The sequence below is a fragment of the Maniola jurtina genome, chromosome 2 (genome assembly GCF_905333055.1).
Source record: "Maniola jurtina chromosome 2, ilManJurt1.1, whole genome shotgun sequence".
Taxonomy (NCBI): domain Eukaryota; kingdom Metazoa; phylum Arthropoda; class Insecta; order Lepidoptera; family Nymphalidae; genus Maniola; species Maniola jurtina.
In genome coordinates this window covers 16,479,156-16,497,098 of record NC_060030.1, presented here as the reverse complement: position 1 = coordinate 16,497,098, position 17,943 = coordinate 16,479,156, and the positions used below count along the sequence as shown (strand labels likewise).

At 39.3% G+C, this 17,943-nt stretch overlaps 1 protein-coding gene across 2 annotated transcripts; it reads right to left on the bottom strand.

Moving 5' to 3' along the window:
- Window positions 1–4,961: 4,961 nt before the first annotated feature.
- On the bottom strand, window positions 4,962–15,778 carry LOC123875849 (bromodomain-containing protein 7-like). Of its 2 annotated transcripts, XM_045921901.1 has the most exons (13): window positions 15,594–15,778; window positions 15,041–15,153; window positions 14,555–14,677; window positions 13,659–13,865; window positions 12,821–13,021; window positions 11,632–11,655; window positions 9,000–9,153; window positions 8,162–8,299; window positions 7,630–7,770; window positions 7,135–7,271; window positions 6,711–6,895; window positions 6,152–6,330; window positions 4,962–5,593 (listed from the first exon to the last, which is right to left on the bottom strand). In XM_045921901.1, exons 1-13 carry the CDS (start codon window positions 15,625–15,627, stop codon window positions 5,499–5,501), a joined length of 1,731 nt encoding a protein of 576 aa, XP_045777857.1. In that variant the 5' UTR covers window positions 15,628–15,778; the 3' UTR covers window positions 4,962–5,498. The 2 variants fall into 2 exon arrangements, with proteins under 2 accessions (XP_045777857.1, XP_045777863.1); XM_045921907.1 differs by lacking the exon at window positions 11,632–11,655.
- Window positions 15,779–17,943: the final 2,165 nt, after the last annotated feature.

The following is a 17,943-nucleotide window of genomic DNA, read 5'->3' as shown; positions in this document are numbered from 1 at the left end:
TTTCGAAGTCGGTTAAAAAGGGGTTTGTTTTAGAGATGGTAGTTAGACTAATTTCACTAAATACTTAAATAGTTAGTATTTATGTTTATTTCCAAAGTACGGGACCCTCGGTCCACGAGTCTGGCTCGCACTTGACCAGTGTTTTTAAACTGGCTTGCAAAACTTTGTGATAATGAACATTTCGATAAAAATAGTAAAAAAAAAAACAGAGGATTTTACACATTTTCGCACGGTTTTAAAAATAGTAACTCACAAAAGCGTCATGAGCGATTTTTCAACTACTTTTAATCCTATAAGATTTGCTATAAAAAGGAATTAATCCTTGCTTTATTACACGGCTCTTGTTCTGTACGTGATCCTATTTCTCTGTAGAGCTTTCACAGCGACTTAGAGATACAAAGTTAGCGACAATAAGTCTGCTTTTTACTAAGTCTTTTTAAATAGCCTTAGACAGAAATCTCGTTATTTTCAGCACAATATCATTGGATAAAGAACCTTTTTATTTTTCTTCACATTGAAGAGGTGCTCCAGCTTTTTTCAATGACAGATTCGTACCTTTATGAACTTGCCTGATAGGTACTTAGCTAGTATTATTTTCAATCGATGAGCATAGACTAGGGCCGGCAAAGCTGGGCTTTCTCCTGCTGATGTCGAGTAATCTAAACGCCTTACAGGTTAGCACCAATATTAATTCTAATTTTCTACACAGCATTGGCAAAGATGGACATACCTACCTAATAGCTAAAAAGCTGAGTAGCTACCACCCTAATAAATAATAATATTATTATAAAGGCTAAAGTTTGTAGGTGTGTGTGTGTGTTTGTTACTCTTTCACGAAAAACTACTAGACGAGTTTGGCTGAAATTCGAAATGGAAATATTATGTAGCTTATACCTACCCTGACTTAACACATAGGCTACTATTTATCTCGGAAAATCAGAGAATTCCTGCCAGATAATAAAACCCATATCCTTGCGGAAGAAGTCGCGGGTATCGTCTAGTCGTTAACATTATAAAAAATAATTAATATCAAGTATCAACCGATGAGAATAAATATGCCTACGGAGTCCGCCTTCAAATAGAAGCAACCCTAAAATAGATAAAAAGCCACAAAATAAATAACAGTAAAATAATACCTATCCACAACAATATAGTAGCCTCAGGCTGAAGCCTATTTACAAACAAGACAATCCATTAAATCAGCAAATAATTATAAAAATAACCTCAAAACTTCCCACAGCGTAGAATAAACACAACAGTTAATCAAAAGCATATTTTTATACAAAATGGAAGCACTTGAGTTGTATTTTGTGTAACACAAAAGTTCTTTTTACATTTCGCGCACAATGGTTGGTACTGTTAACAATGGTGGTAGGCACCTGCCATAGGACCCTGGGGTCTTTTCCCACGCCTACAAAAAACGGGTTAATCTTTGAAGTCGAAAATCTCGGTCTCTTAGACCCTACGTTTTTTGGTAACTATGAATTTTTTTCGGGAGTCGCTTTTTAGGGTCATATTGAGAGAAAAGAAATTGATGTTGTGGCAGTCGGTGAGTACGTTGTGACAAAGGTACTACTTCAAAGACATTTTGCCGCTGTAACTAGAATGCCCACCTATCTATATTATATCGTATTCTCATAATTCTATATACTTACATCGCAAGCAAAATGCTGTCATGCAAATTCCATAAAGACGTGTAAAGTCTGCCAATCCGCACTCGACCAGCGTGATGAATCATGGCCGACCCTTCTCCTTTTGAGAGGAGACTCGTGCCGCCATGGGTTGAGATGATGATGATGAATGAGCAGCTTTTTAGGGTTCCGTACCTCAAAAGGAAAAAGGAACCCTTATAGGATCACTTTGATATAATTTATCTGTCTGTCTGTCTGTCACGTCTGCCAAGAAAACCTATAGGGTACTTTCCGTTGACCTAGAATCATAAAATTCGGCAGGTAGGTCTTATAGCACAAAAGGAAAAAATCCGAAAATTGTGAATTTGTTGGGTTACATCACAAAAAACAATTTACTAATTACTAAATCACACATGTATGGCGTAGTCTTGCAGTGTTCTACATAAAAGTGTCAGGTTTACTTTTTACGATGGTACGGAACCCTTCTTGTGCGAGTACGACTCGCACTTGGCCGGTTTTCGTATACGTAGATAATAACTTTTCTTGAATTCGACAGTATAATGACGCAATGTTCGTAGACTTTCATACTGAAGAATGTTCTATCAGCTCTACTCTAGCTCTAGAGTCTAGACTCTAGACTAACTTCCATCTATGATCTAACTCTACAGTCAGCCAACTGAGTCCTTTGACCATTCAGCTTTACATTGTCCTACGTCGATGATATTTTTACACGACTGCCCAATAAAAGAGTGTAAAAAAGTTTTCAGGGTTCATGTATGTATGTATGTGAGTTTCTTTATTCCACCATAACTTCTAAATGCCCGAACAGATTTAGATGGAGTATTAGAATCCTTACGTCATCCCGAGTGACACTGGTTATAAATTAAAAACAAAATGCCGCCTGTATGTCCCATTTTTAACCCCCGATCCAAAAACCGATTTTAATTTAGTTTTTTTTTTTGTTTGAAAGGTGGCTTGATCGAGAGTGTTCTTAGCTATAATCGAAGAAAATCGGTTCAGCCGTTTGAAAGTTATCAGCTCTCGCCATCGATGCCTCTTTCCTAGTTTTCTTATAAAGGTTTTTGTGTCGGGGGTTTTTTTAATTTTAAGTTACATTTTTAAACATGTGACTTTCGTACTTTTTAGTTCGCTGTTCAAGTTATATTTTTTTAATTTCTTTAATTACCTACGACTTGTGTAATGTTTACTCAAGTGTTTACTCGTATTAATTAAATACTTATAATATAGGTATAGTTACTCGTAGATAGGTAAGTAGGTATACATGCGAAGATAAATATTCAATGTCATCTAAGAATGCCTCGTACGGTAGGTATATTACGTACCTACCGTACGAGGCATTCTTAGATGACACGAGCACGGTAATATTAATATTACCGTGACACGAGTGTTTCTACTTTCTAGTATGAATGTACCATATTATTACCTAAGTGCCCCAATACAATACCCTCGTCGATTAGTCAACACCACTAAATGTCACCAAGCAAATATGCTCTATGAAAAAAACATTATCATATTATGTTACAATATTACCAACATAGTAATGACACCATTATAAGCTTTATTACCTATACATAAGATGTATTTTTGGCCAATCGAAGTGTGTAACTAAGTTGGTAGATAGTAAGTTCCCGTGTGAACGAAGGGTAAACGGGGGCGATACGGTATACGGGGGTGGGTTCTTGGATTCGATTGCCTTTGTTTTCTAAATGCTTTGGGAAAGTTTGTGGGAAAATCATACAGTTAGTTGCCTATGGATACGTAGATAAAGCTAAATTGCATTAAAACACAGACTATTGATTGACGCAGGACAGGTTTGAGTCAAGCAGACAAAGAGTTTGAGAGGCAGCTTCTAGTACATAATATATGTATAAGCTTCAACTCTAAATGCATTACTTCATACTATTATTATAAATACGAAGTTTGTCTGTCTTGTGTTTTCACGGCTCGTCTGTTTAACCGATTTTGACGAAAGGTGCCTACAGAGATTGCTTGGATGCTTTCTAGAGCGCACTTTGTCTTTGCTTCGACTTAAATCTCTGTTAAAACAAGACAGATTTATGCCAGCCGTATAACGCTGTCTCGTTTCAACAGTGTCTTAAGTCTGAGCAAAGTCAAAGTGCGCTCTATAGATAATAGTTCTCAGTCTTAGACTTAATAAGATTGACGAACGAAAACGAGACAGATTTATGTGAGAGATATACATCTGTCTCGTTTTAACTCTGTCATCTTACTGTCCATCATCACGCTGAGCTTATCATTTCATTACGAAAAGGAAGTAAACTCGAAAGCAAAAAGTAAAATCTCCCCATCGCAATAATGTTTAATTGGTCGTCGATATTTCACGGCGCATCGGCCTCCCCCATCCAGCCCGCGCCGCGGTCGCGTGCGGCGCGCGTGTGAGCGCGTGCGCCGCTCCTTTCACACACTATAGCGAGTATAATGTACAGTCAAGTCTGTAGTCTGTCTGTAGGTACGCTGCACGAATGAGGGGGCGATCAGTTGATTGTAGAGGCAGGTGATCTGTTGTTATCGAGTCGTGCGAATATTTTTAATTTATTTTTTACTAGCTGATGCCCACTAACTCATCCGCGAGCATTTAGATTTTTCAAAGTCCCGCGGGAACCATAGATTTTTACGGTATAAAAATATAATCTATCTCCATTTCCAGCCAAATCCGTCCAGTAGTTTTTGCGCGTTTCAAACATACACACACATACAAATACATATGTGTGAAGTGTGATTTTATGAACTCTTCGATTTTTCGGGATAAAAAATTATAGCCTTAACAATCACTTGACATCAAGTGAACCGCCTGCTCGTTTGCTTGCAATTTTTTGCTAAAAAAAAGCCTACACATAGGCTATTTTTATGGAAGCGGGCTAACTTGGAAAGGATATGGGCGTTTTATTAAACCCTAGTTTCTAGTTTCTACACGGCATCGTACCGGAGTCCGCTAAATCGCTTAGCGACACGGCTTTGCCGGTAAGATGGCAAGCCCGGCCGTAGCCTCCCACAAGACATTTTTTTTTATTTGTGGATTAATTTGATATTGATAAAATACAACTCCTAAGGCAGTGGTGAGCGCTATGGTAGTATGAGATGGCCCAGGTTTGGTTTATTGCTTGCTAGGGGCAATTTGGAAATGTATATTTTCTAGTTTGTCTGTCTTAGGCTGGGATTAGAGTGTACTACTTTGACTTTGCTGAGACTAGGTCAGAGTTAAAACGAGACATTGATATGTAGTAGTAAAAAGTAGTATGATAGGATTTTAAGACAAATTATTATAGGGATCGAAGTAAAAGGCTGTAGAAATATTCATTGTTTATTTACATATTAAAAAGTAATAGATAAAAGCTTAAAATAAAATAAAATATACTAGTCTATCCGAGGAAGGAAGTTAGCATATCACTCTCTCTGTTACGCACCCATACAAATGACAGAGCCAAAAGTCTCCGTGGGCGTTAATTATTTTGAGTCAAAAACCAATCACAAACGAAACCATGTTTTCGAATTGAATTTCAAAAGTTTTTTGAATTGCATTTCGAATGCTCTTTGAAAACATGTTTATGATTGTATATAATATGACACACAGTCTTTGTAAATACGATACATTAAATGTCAATACCAAAGAATTCAATTTTATACATGTACTCAATTATGTGTCTTTCGTATGATGGTAAATTTGGAACTTGAAATCTTACATTTTTTGGTTTTAGTGTAAGCGGGGTCTTAACGCCCACTGAGATTTTTGTCTCTGTCATTTGTATGGGATCACATAACAGAGAGAGTGCTATACTAAGTTCTTTCCGTGGATATAGTACAGTCTATAGATATGAGTCAGTCTGTTCACTTGTCGTGGCTGGAGCGCGAGTCGGGGTCGGAGACGGTGTCGCGATGCTCGTTCATCTCCAGCTCGAAGTCGTCCACGGCCATCGGAGTGTCTGCGAAGGTACAGAGAATGAGATGGTAAACAAGATGAAGTTAAACTAAAACTCGACTACTACCCGCGAACTTCCGACAGATAGCGATACATATAAGTAGTAAAGCTTATTTTCTGTCTGTATTTTAACAATGTACTATATTTATATTTAATAACTCAGAATTTTTTCCTCTTTCATTTGATATACCACTCGATACAATAGCAAAAAAAAATTTTGGAGACCTCCACTTTTTGGATATAACATGTTGGGTCTATTTTTTTCCTATAAAAAAAGCCTTTGTCACCCGGGCGATATAATAACGAATCCATTGACACCTCATTCATCAAAATCGCCTCAGTAGTTTAAGCTCTACGGTGGAACACACATAAATACAATCCAATTTGGGGTGGTGTCACTGATGAAAATGTACGCTTTGTTTTTATCTATGACACTAATAACAAATAAATGCATTTTTTTTCTTTCCCTAGCACGCCGCCTCGAGTTCCGCACAGCCTGAGCGCGAGCATTGGGAGAGATACCGCGGTCCTGTTGCTGACAGCTTGGGAACTAACCGCTTACCCAGATGCTCTAAGGTGACGCCCATGGCGGCGCGTATAGCGGGTAGCGGCGCCACGGTATGCGGAGGGACCCGCGCCAGCATGCCGCGCAGCCACGCCGCCGCCAGCCGCGCCGCCTCGCGCTCCGCCCCGCCCGCGCGCGCGCACTGCGACAGGTGCCATGGCACCGTCGCTGACAGACTGGGAACAATAAAAATAGTAGTTTCAATAGACCAGCTCGATGCATGGGATACAGTAGATCGTCATGCTAGAAGATTCATTGGTGCCGAAGCGAGGAGGCGATGCTATCCCTTATTATACTCTAACCGCGCAAATAAGTTAGTATAACACTCTCTCTGTCACGTAATCCCATACGAAAGACAGAGCCAAAAATCTCAGTAGGCGATTAGGCTTCTTTCGATGGATAGATTGACGCTTACGTCATGCGGGAAAGAAGGTAAGTAGCGTATTCAAAATTTTTGGTATGACGCTCTGACGGTTCTCTCCGCACTTTACCGTCGTTTTTATAAAGCAAGGGAGGAGGCAAGTCATTTCAGCATTTGGTAGCATCAAAGTCTCACCGGTCCCTCTGTTCTTTCTCCAGCTTGGCCAGCAGCTGGTAGGTGTGCTGCAGCGCGGACGCGAGCCCGTAGTCGTGCTGCGCTTGCTTCACGTCATCCTCTATCTCGCTCAAGAAGTCCACGTCTATGCCCAGCTCGGACAGGGAACGCAGCTGCTCGATATCAACCTTAACTTTGGATAGATCCTGAAACAAAAAAAATGGTTATAGCACTTTTATGAGTCGCATTGGCAAAATTCTCGTTGCCTTTTTGTTTGTTAGCAAACGAGCAGGCGAATCATCTGATGTTAAGTGGTTACCGCCGCCCATGAACATTTGCAGCACTAGAGGAACTGCCAATGCGTTGCCTGCTTTTGAGGAATTTGTTTGTGCGTTGCCGCGTTTCTGATGCTGGAAGTATTGAAGTGACTAGTACGTGTACTAACGTTGTCTTCCTTAGGCGCGGGCGTGTCGGGCTGCGCCTTCTTGTCGGGGAACAGGGCCTCCATGTCGTAGATGTGTTGCCACGGCGAGTCGGCCGCGAAACGCAACATCTCCTCGTTGCCTTGACCCGTTTCTGATGCTGGAATATAGTCGTAAAGGCTTGTTGGAGTTTTAATTTATAGGAATAGAGCGTTATAAAAGAGCTAATGTTCATTAATAGCACTCAAGAATTATTTGAAGTTAAACTTCTTAGATAACTATACCAAGTGGGGTATCATGTAAAAAGGCTTTACCCGTACATTCTAAAACAAATGTTCACTTATTTTTATGCATAAAAGTTATTGATTTATCGTGTAAAATTTTGAAAAAAATATTGTTCCTCTCCGAAGTTCTGTCGGAACCCTCGATGCGCGAGCCTGACTCACACTTGGCTGATTTTTTTTTAAGTAGCTTTATGGCTCTGGGTTCTGGCCTTTTTAAGCCTACACAATACTTACGTAACGTGTGGTAGATGAGATGCGACTCGTCCTTGGTGAGAGAAGCGAAGGTGCCATCGTAAGCCGGCGCGTAGGAGCTGAAGGGTCCGTAGTTTAGAGGTTTGACACACTTGGCCATGTTGCGCCGGTCCTCGCGAGTGGCTGGCGAGAGAATTATATTGAGTAACTAGATGTTGCCTCAGCTTCGTCCGCGTATTTATGTTTATAAAAATCCCGTGCGAACTTCTAATTTTCTAGGACAAAAGTATCCGTAATAGCCCGTCCCTGGAGTGCAAGATATCAGATCACTTTTAATTCAAGGGGCGGACCAAAAAATTCCTGAAAGGCCGACTAGGCATCGACGGTACCTCTGGTGCTGCAAATGTTCATGGGCGGCGGTAATCACTTAACACCAGGTAACCTGCTTGCTCGTTTGCTCGATATTTTTAGAAAAAAAAAAAACCGATAGAAGTTGGGGGTCCCACGGTACACAAATGGCGACCTCGAACAGCGCGGCTTTGAAAGGTGGACACCAACTAGGCCAGGGACTCACTATGCAGAGAACCCGTCCCCTGCGCCAGTTTTCCGATGTACTGTCCCAGGGTCATGGGTTTGTCTTCCCCCGCGCCTTCCACGGTGTGCGTCACCAGCTTCAACGTGGTCTTGCCTTCCGCATCCATTCGCGGGAAAGCTGAAAGGAAAATAAATATTATGAGGAAGTGGTTAAAGATAGATGCGCTCGATGTTGCCGCAAGCGAAGCGAGCTTAAATTTTTTCTTATTTCGATCACAACTTGTGCAAAAATATAAGTCCTTAATATATCCTGAGGTATACTTTGTACACCTCGACAACGTGAAAAAAATTCGTGTAGATATCGATAATTTTGTCAAAGAAGAACTGACATACATCATTGTTTTAAAATACCTAGTTTATTCAGTACCCTCGGGTTTTGTTTTGCAAACCTTTTTGTTGTAGACAAACGCGAACCTTGAACCGAAGGTATTTAGATCCACTTCACGCTAACGTGATAGTAGTAACTTGTAACCATACCATAACACCTTTATAAATTCAATGATAACTGAATACAAGTAAATCCAATGCAATTTTTAAATTTCCAAAATGTTTACAAACATAAATTCATTATCAATGTTTAGAACACGAGCAAGAAACGTAGTGAGCGCGAATTTTTTCATGGGAGTACAGAAAATAACAGTGAAATAAAACATCGTGAGGAAACCTGCATGCCTGAGAATTCTCCATAATAATGTCAAAGGTGTGTCTGTCCACACTTGACCAGTGTGGTAGTTATGACCAGCTATGGCCAAACCTATCTCATTCTGAGATGAGAGCCGTGCTCAGTATTGAAACGGCGATGATGACAGAAGACAAACCTTTCTTAGCGAGTCTTTTCCTATGCTGTTCGCGCGCCGCCTCCATCTGTATCTTGACGCTGTCTCCATCCTGTCTGTCGGGTCCACCATCCGACACCACCTCCGCTTCCGAGCCGCCCGACTTCAGCGGGCTGCTGCGTTTCAGCACCTTATGCTAAGGGGATAAGGATCAATTTTGCACTCCACCGACCCGACACCGACATTTCCTGTCTTACCACAAAAACTTTTGGCGCGGTTTAGACTTTAAACAGACCTTGATGTAATGGAGAGTTCACTTCCAATACTAACTTAAAGCAAATACTTATCGCTATCACGCTTCAACTAACAAGTTAGAGCGAGAGATCAGACTCCAGTAAGGCGCGATCTCTCGCTCTCGCTCGGCAGTCAAAGTGGGATAGCGATAAGTAAGTTTTACATATCCAGGTTTATAATTCATGCCCGTTTATCCGTCACAAGGCACCCGTATTTTGTGATAAGACCGTTCAGTTGTTTTAGGCACGGTTTATACAGAAGTGGTGTATGGCGGAGATAAGACGTGGTCATATTTTTCTTCAGTCATCGTCATCGTTGTAGACTTGAATGGATTTCCACAGCTGGACATAAAGGATGGTGCAGCCTAAGATGGAGCGCGCTTGCCTAGTCGATGCCTATTCACTCTTGACTTGAAGGTACCTACATATATACAGGTAAGTTATAAAGTTGTCAGGGAAATTGATGGTGAAAGGGTAGCATATCCTAGCGGTTCGGATTAGAAACGAGGATGCATATCGCTTCATACGCGTCCGTGGAATTTTGACTACGTACGGGTGCAAACTTTGACGATACCTTGCAGTCTCCTCCTGTTAAACGTGTTTTAGTCTGAGCCAAAGTACGCTCTAAATATCTCAGTCTAAAGGTATCTGTCCATTGAAGCGGAGTAAAGCGAAGCGGAGATGAGACGTATTTAGTAGACCTACCAGATTCCACAGACGCAAAAAAAAATATTCTACTGAGCACATCTCCGTCCTGCTTCGCTTTAGTGAACAGGCACCCAAATAGGATGGACGATCTCAAGCGAGTAGCTAGGAGTTATGACACAAGCGGGACAAGTCTGTTTACTGTGGAGATCCTTGCAAGAGACCTTCGTCCAGCTGTGGATATGTCGAGACGACATAGTAAAACGATTCCCTGGCTCCGTCAATTCTAAATTCAATAAATGAATGATCCGCGCCACCTTTCTGCCACATGCCACTTATGTATAAATCGCGCCTTATGTCTCGTGCAGTGCAAATAGGATATTAAGTCTAATAATTCATGCAAAAAAACTCCAATTTCACACATTGACGGCTTTTCAAAACTTTTTTATGGTACAGCAATTTTTTTTTCGTTTATGTCTATGAAAGACATTAGTACGTAGAATGTTTGAAAGCATCTACCGAAGCAACGCAGTGGCTTAATATCGTATTCGCCCGCACACAGAACATGCAAAAGTCTGCACTATAATGTTATGACGCGTTCTCAGCTAATAACAAAACAACACCCATTCAAAGTCGGTAAAGCGGAAAAATCTAGTTTCTAAGGGGAAGCACAGACATTATTGGAATTCTAGGTTGAAGATTAAGGGGATAAAATCCGGTCAAGTGCGATTAGCACCTACACATGAAAGGTTCCGCACCATTGTACAAGATATCATCATTGTATAAGAAATTTTTATTATTTGTTACAGCTGCAATAGAAAATACACACTGAAAATTTCAGCTCTACCGATTACGATTTATGAGATACAGTCCACAGACAGACGGACAGTGGAGGCATAGCAATAGAGTCACGCTAGCACCCTTCAGGTACGGAACTCTAAAAATGGGATTAGGGCATGAATGTATAGTAAAAGTATCGCTTAATATATATTAAGGCGCTCTTAATGCCTGCTTTAATCTAATTATCGCTATCTCACTTTAACTAACAAATTAGAGCGAGAAGACCCCTAGTGGTGTCTGACCTCTCGCTCTCAAACGGCAGTCGAAGTGGGATAGCATTATGTAGGTATTTGCTTCAAGTAGGTAGGTATTAGGAGTGCTCTATCCATAAGTATATGAAAATTATATAGATTCACGAATTAGGGTTACTCAGGCGACAAAAATAATTTACAGGGGACATTTAAGAAACCTGAATAATTCGTGATCTAAAAGATTTTTGCTCTTTGTACACAAAAAAAAACTGGAATTAGAATAAGATGTACCATAGACTAACACAGCACTAATATACATATATGTTTAATTTTTAATACACATTTCATACTCCCAGGTACAAATAAATTGCAGAAATTACATTTTGAATTAAAGTGAATTGTATTTACCTCTTTTTCAGTTTTTACTTGAAAGAGCAAATAGATTTTTTAATTAGAGCTTAGATTTTTGAAATTTTCAAGACAAGTTATATTTTTTCATTGCAATATCAAAAAATATTTGTAATAGTGTTAAATATTGGTTGGTTCTTATGGAGAAGTGATATAAAAAGATTTTTATCGTATTTTATATCGAATCTCTAACTAATTGTAGATATAATTTTGGATTGAACTAGTCAAAGGAAACAATAGTGTTTGCCTGTGCTTGCCCAAGTGCATGTCACTACGTAATATAATTATATTGCAAACCTTTCGACCGTATGTCCGTAATGGCTGCGTTGTAAAACATTGCATTTGTAAATACGGTTAAGGCATCCTATCTATGCTTCAGATTAAACTTCAGCAAAACTGCAGTTTCATTTTAAGCAAGTTACGGTACCACCACTTTTATAAGGTACTTTATTTTGACTTTATAGTAGGTATAAGTTAACTTAAGAGTACACTGTCGCATTAGGACTCCCTGCAAGGACCATACCTGTAATTAATTAATTATCACCTTACAAATCTAACAATTCTGACTATCAAAAGGAGTACAATAGTACCTACTTTGAATTAATGATTTTGAGTTAGTTTTTAGCAGAACAAATAAACAAATAAGTTGCATCGGCAACATTCGTTTGCGCAGATAAGCGCAAACTAAAACCGAATGTACACCAATGGAATACAAACCGTATTGCTTGACGTTAAGATTTAAAACACAAGAACAACAGACTCGTGCTATCTCACTCATAATTCGTGCGTACAAAACATGGCGCGTAGTCAACAACCAATAGCGGACGGACGCGCGCTATGATTGGCTGTGAAAAATAAGATTCTGCGCAAGTACATGAACTAACTAATAAAAGTGGTAGTACTGTACTTACAAGTTTTTTTTTTTTTTTTGCTGATCAATTTTTCTTTTCAGGTTTACTTACTTCTATTCTAAATCTAATAAATTACAAATTTACACACAATTTTCATTATCTTTGTGGCATGAAAAGTAATTTATTTTTTCACACAACATTTTAATCAAGTTACTAATTTGTGAACATTAAAGTCACCCAACGGACTTTACAGTTTTTTCTTAAATTAAACAGAATAGAATACAAATATTATTTGTATTCTAGTTTCAGTTTTTATCTAGTGCTTTGGACCATAAAGTACAGTGTAAAATATTCACTTTTCATTAAGTCTATAAATAAGTGTTAGTACTATCCAAAACACCTAGTTTCTTTTTACACCAAAGGTTGCCTCGTGGAAATTGCTCTGAGCAATAAGGCCGCCTTTGCAAATGCAATTGCTTTTAGTTTTTTCTGTTTCTTCCTTTTGTGTTGATTAGTTCATGTTTTGTGTGCAATAAAGTTTTTATCTATCTATCTATCTATCTATAAATGAGTACTTTTGAAGCCACAAAGACAATAAAATTCACTGTCGATCTTAGAGATTTGAAACCACTTACCACATCCATCTTGCCAATGTCGAAGCCCAGCTCCCGGATGGGTATCTCGTACATGTAGGTGAGGATGTCGCCCAGCGGGCGCAGCTTCTGCGGCGTGAGCTGCTTGAGGCCCGCGTGCAGCAGGCGCTTGGCCGCCTTGTGGTACACCGTGCCCGGCTTGTTGTACTTCATCGCGTTGTTGCACATCAGCTTGAAGTCACTCTGGGAACAAAATGCCATGTACTTGCAACCTATCATGTTTACCTGCTCAAATACTATACTTATCTAGTGCTAATTATAGCTATAACATGCAGACACATTTATGCTATATTTATCATCAGGATATATGAAGTTATGTTTTGGAATGGCTATAATATTAAAAAAACCGGCCAAGTGCGAGTCAGACTCGCGCACTGAGACATTTTGTATGATAAATCAAAAACTATTATGCTCAAAAATCAATAAAAAGCTGTTTAAAAATCAGGTAAAGCCCTTTCATATGATACCCCATTTGGTACAGTTATCTTACTTTGAAAATTGAGACACATTTTTTTTAAATGATGTAACCACAAATTCACGGTTTTCGGATTTATTCCTTTACTTGTGCTATAAGACCTGCCTACCTGCCAAATTTGATGATTCTAGGTCAACGGAAAGTACCCTATAGGTTTTCTTGATAGACAAGACAGATGGACAACAAAGTGATCCTATAAGGGTTCCGTTTTTCTTTTGAGGTATGGAACCCTAAAAATTTAAAGTTCAATCTTGCAAAAAGTACCAACCAAATAACATTTACAAACCAAGATTGAAGTTAATTTTTTCCTCACTCACCAGTTTTTCTGAAGCAGATTACACTTACAATAAAGCAATTGAGCGATCTGTACTCGTTGTCGTCTATCTTCTGTTTGATGGTGGAGAAGTCCATGGGGCGCTTGATGATGACGGAGTAGTTGGGCGCGAAGTTGTCGTTGACCGGCCACGCGAAGAACTGGTGCGGGTCGCGCTTCTCCAGGTTGCGGAGAAGCTGCTCCAACAGGCGGGAGAGCGGCCGACGCTTCTGGCTCGCCTGAAGGGAAACCAGTGAAAAATATTTCAGAAAATGGTACTGAATAGAATAGAATAGATTCTTATTTAAATAAACTTTTACAAGTGCTTTTGAATCGTCAAATTATTTACCACTGGTTCGGAATGCCGTTCCTACCGAGAAGAACCAGCAAGAAACTCGGCGGTTGCTCTTTTCAATTGTTCAATTTATAATATTCCATACTATACAATACTGTTTCTGATGACAACTAAACTTTTGCGTATTCGCATCTGTTCTTACCAATATAATAAGAAAAGGACAGAAAAAGCAAAATATTTAATTTAGAACTGTCAAACCTCATGACTTTAGGTTCCAATCGTAAGTTTATTGTTTGTAGAGTGTACTAAAATTAAGTCTTTAAATAATTCATTTTCCATCAAAGCCTTTCCTATTTTGCCTATTTATTGGTGGACCCTGACGAATAGTGCTTACCGTACTTACGGGCCGTGAAAAGGTAACAGGCAAGCCTGTAATCGTTAACCATGTTACCAGGGTACACGGGCCCAAGCGCAGCTGTTACCTGTAACACTCAGGCACACGAGGAGGTTACCAGGCTGGTACCCCTTCCTAGGAAACCCTAACTTAAGTCTGCATCCCTCATTTTCTACCAGGTGACAACAAAGTCAATGGCAACCTTGTTTTTTAGACTGAGATTAAACAAGTTAGCTTACCTTCAATACACATGTCCTGGGCTCCCTGTGCGAGGCTGGGGAGTGCGGGCCGGGGGCAGGGCTCAGTCTGCGGTACAGCTTCTTGTTCAGACCCTCGTCTTCTGTTTCATCTCCCTCCGACATCTAGCATGTGAATACAATGATGATAATCCATCTTAATATACAAAACACAAAAATTGATTCTGCCTGTGTCTGTTATAGACTTTGGAACCGTCCAACGTGATGTGTCGCAAACCCTAAAATGAATCCCTTTTCTCCTTGGTCACGTCATAACTTGAGAACCACTAGACCAAATTGGACAATTCTTTGTTTTGTGTTTGTAATTGTTTAGACAAGGTTTATATGACAGATTTTTTTGGAAATCCATGGGACAGTTCCCGTGGGACATGGATGGAGTCATGGGCAACAGCTAGTAATTTATATTTATAGAACTATTCTACAAATTCCTGTCTAGTAGATTATGAGTCAAATCATGGAAAAACTCACCAAGTCAATTTCCCTGCGTCTCCGCCTTCTCTTTTTGATAGTCTTCCCCTCATTTATCTTGACATCTTCACTGGCAGAGGGCTCTACATCACTCACTTCAAAGATTTCTTCCTCTGAAACCCACCAATTTATTCAGATATACCATTTCCTAACCTGTATATACTTATAGCTGTATTTTAAAGCAAAATACAGTGGATGTTGAACTATCGAATTTGTCGGATTATAGAGTACTGCCTAAGACCCCCTATAGTCTGGAATTTTGACAAAAGAGTACCTTATAATCCCACCAAATTACAGATCCAATGATAAGATTCAAAATAAGTACTCTAGCAGGCCTTCTGTGAGCCGGTGACTGTGCGAGTGGCGTTTTTTCTGCGAGCACAGTGATTCGGAGGCTCGTATTTGGCACCCGGCTTAGAGAAATGCATCGTCGATGCGTTGCGATTTATACGCACCAAGGCTGAAGGAACTCCTATAATAATTAAGTATTAATATATTGAATGATTTGTTTTAGCCGGTGTTACTTTAATGAGAAAAGGGAAGAATGACTTACTGCAACTCAGTTTTTCTATGTCGTCCACATTCATGTTTACAGCACGCTTTAGTAGGTAACATATACTAATTTAATTTTAGTATCACAACTATTTCAAAATAAACACTACCAATTATTGACGAGCTTTGGCTTTTTTTTTGTGAAAACTGGAAAATGAAATTCACATTCACAAACAGTAAACATAAATCCATGCACAGATCACTATATACCAGTCTAAAGCAAAGAATATACTACTCTCTTACGAGAGAAGAAGCGTAACTCCCTACAAAAGTTTTGCGACATACACCGATACTACTAGCGCCATTATTTCCGCACGGAATAATATGGAACTAGCAGTGGCGGGACTTTTAATTGCTTTTAAAAGCCAAGATGGCGGGCCCTAGCCGGTGAAATCCCGGCTAAAAGATCACCACCAGGGTACAATGTTGCCCTGCGCCTCACCCGGGTAAGGAGGCCATGCCTCGAGGCCCGTACCCCCGCTTGGCCGTTCCGACCAAACGGAGAAGACCCGCACTACTTAATTGCAGATTTAATACTTTAATTTAATTTCATAGTTCCTTTGAAATTCAAAAAGAAATTAAGTTTAATTATTTTCACTTCAAATAAAAGTCTAAAGAAATCCATGCATCCATGAATAAGAGCGCAGTGTTGCCAACTAATAACTTTTTTTTTTTCTCTCTCGTCTGGCTTTTACAATGATTAGCCAATGTCAAGTTACAGTTATTTGTAACAAGCTAGCTAAACTATACAAGTATGGACCCCGTCTGTGCCGGCGCTCGCCGACATACGCACGGCACCCCCTTAGAGCGCTTTCCAGTCAGTTTTAACAAAAAAACACTCCAAAAAGTCACAACACGCGCGCCAGCAAACGCCACCACAGACGAAGTCCCACTAATAACTTTACTTTACCCAATACCCAGTTGCTGGACATTTTTGAAAATGTTGCTAGATTGCCAGTTTTTTTAAACCCAAAAAGTTGCTTGACTAGCTAAATGTTACATCGGTAGGTAGGTTTCAACAAAATGTCAATTTCTGACAGTCATTTTTTTTCATTAATTCCAATTACAAGAGAGTTAAAAATATCTTGTTTATTGGTGTACGTCAGTGAATAAAAAAGTCGGTTTACTGACGATAGTTGAACGTGACAACAAAGGCCGATTGTGCTTCTTTGTCGCTCGTTCAGCGCTCTCGCTTGCACTTCAAGCCTTACATGGAACGCTTCAGAGCGAGGTAACGCCGCATGAGTCATGTTTTTTCGTGCGTGCAGCCGGCTCTATCCAATTATAAGACGTTGTCACGTCAAAAATAAATTAAAAATTAATCAATATTAAAGAGGAAGATGTCGATGGCTGGCGTTCAGTATCTTTCGTTGATTTCGAATATTTTTCATGGTAACCATTTTATGCAGTTCATCTTAGCCTCTTAGGCAAAACACAGCTATAGCAGCATTAACCACTTTTCCTGAGGGAGTCTCTAATGCAAAGGATTGAGTTCAGAGTTGTACTTACCATAGTATCTATGGCCATACCATAATTTCACGTTTAGTTTTGATCTGTTATATTAGTATATTTTTTTTTTATATGTAAATAATGAGGTAAATGAATGAGAGAAATCTATTTTTTTATTCATTAAAGGCACACATTTGACCACAATTTCACCTGATAAATCTTTTTAAGTAACCTTTTAGTTAAAACAAGTAAAATTATTTACGCCAAAAATTACCTTTTAGGGTAAAATGCCATAAGGTGACAACACTAACAAAACTTCAAAACGTCAAACGTCAAGTATCAACCTTAACGTCAAACACAACCACAGACTATATACTTCTTCAAAATTCAAAGTTCGAAAGCGGATTAACGTGGAAGGGATGTTGGTTAATTTTTATTAAATCCCCTAATGGAACAGCGATGATAGCTTAGTGTTTAAGATATCGCTCCCCTATTCGGGAAGTCCCGAGTTCTACGCCTAGCACGCACCTTAAACTTTTGGGGAAGGAATAACATCGTCAGTAGGGAAACCTTTATGCCTGATAACCCACAAATAAAAACCGGTTAAGTGTGAGTCAGACTCTCACACTATGGGTTTCGTACCATCGTACAAAATACACCTAACATTTTTATGTAGAACACTGCAATATTGAGCTGCGCCTTATAATATATTGTTATTTGTGATGTACCTAACTAGATACTTAAATTAATTTTTTCGTAACTAAATACATTTTAGAATAGACTAAGATTTATTTGCTGCAGTGATAATTTAAATTGTTTTGTGGTAGTGTTTGCGGTTATTGAAGTAGGTTTTTTATTTGTTTTATTTCTTTTGAAGTACGGAACCCTAAAAATGAAAAAAT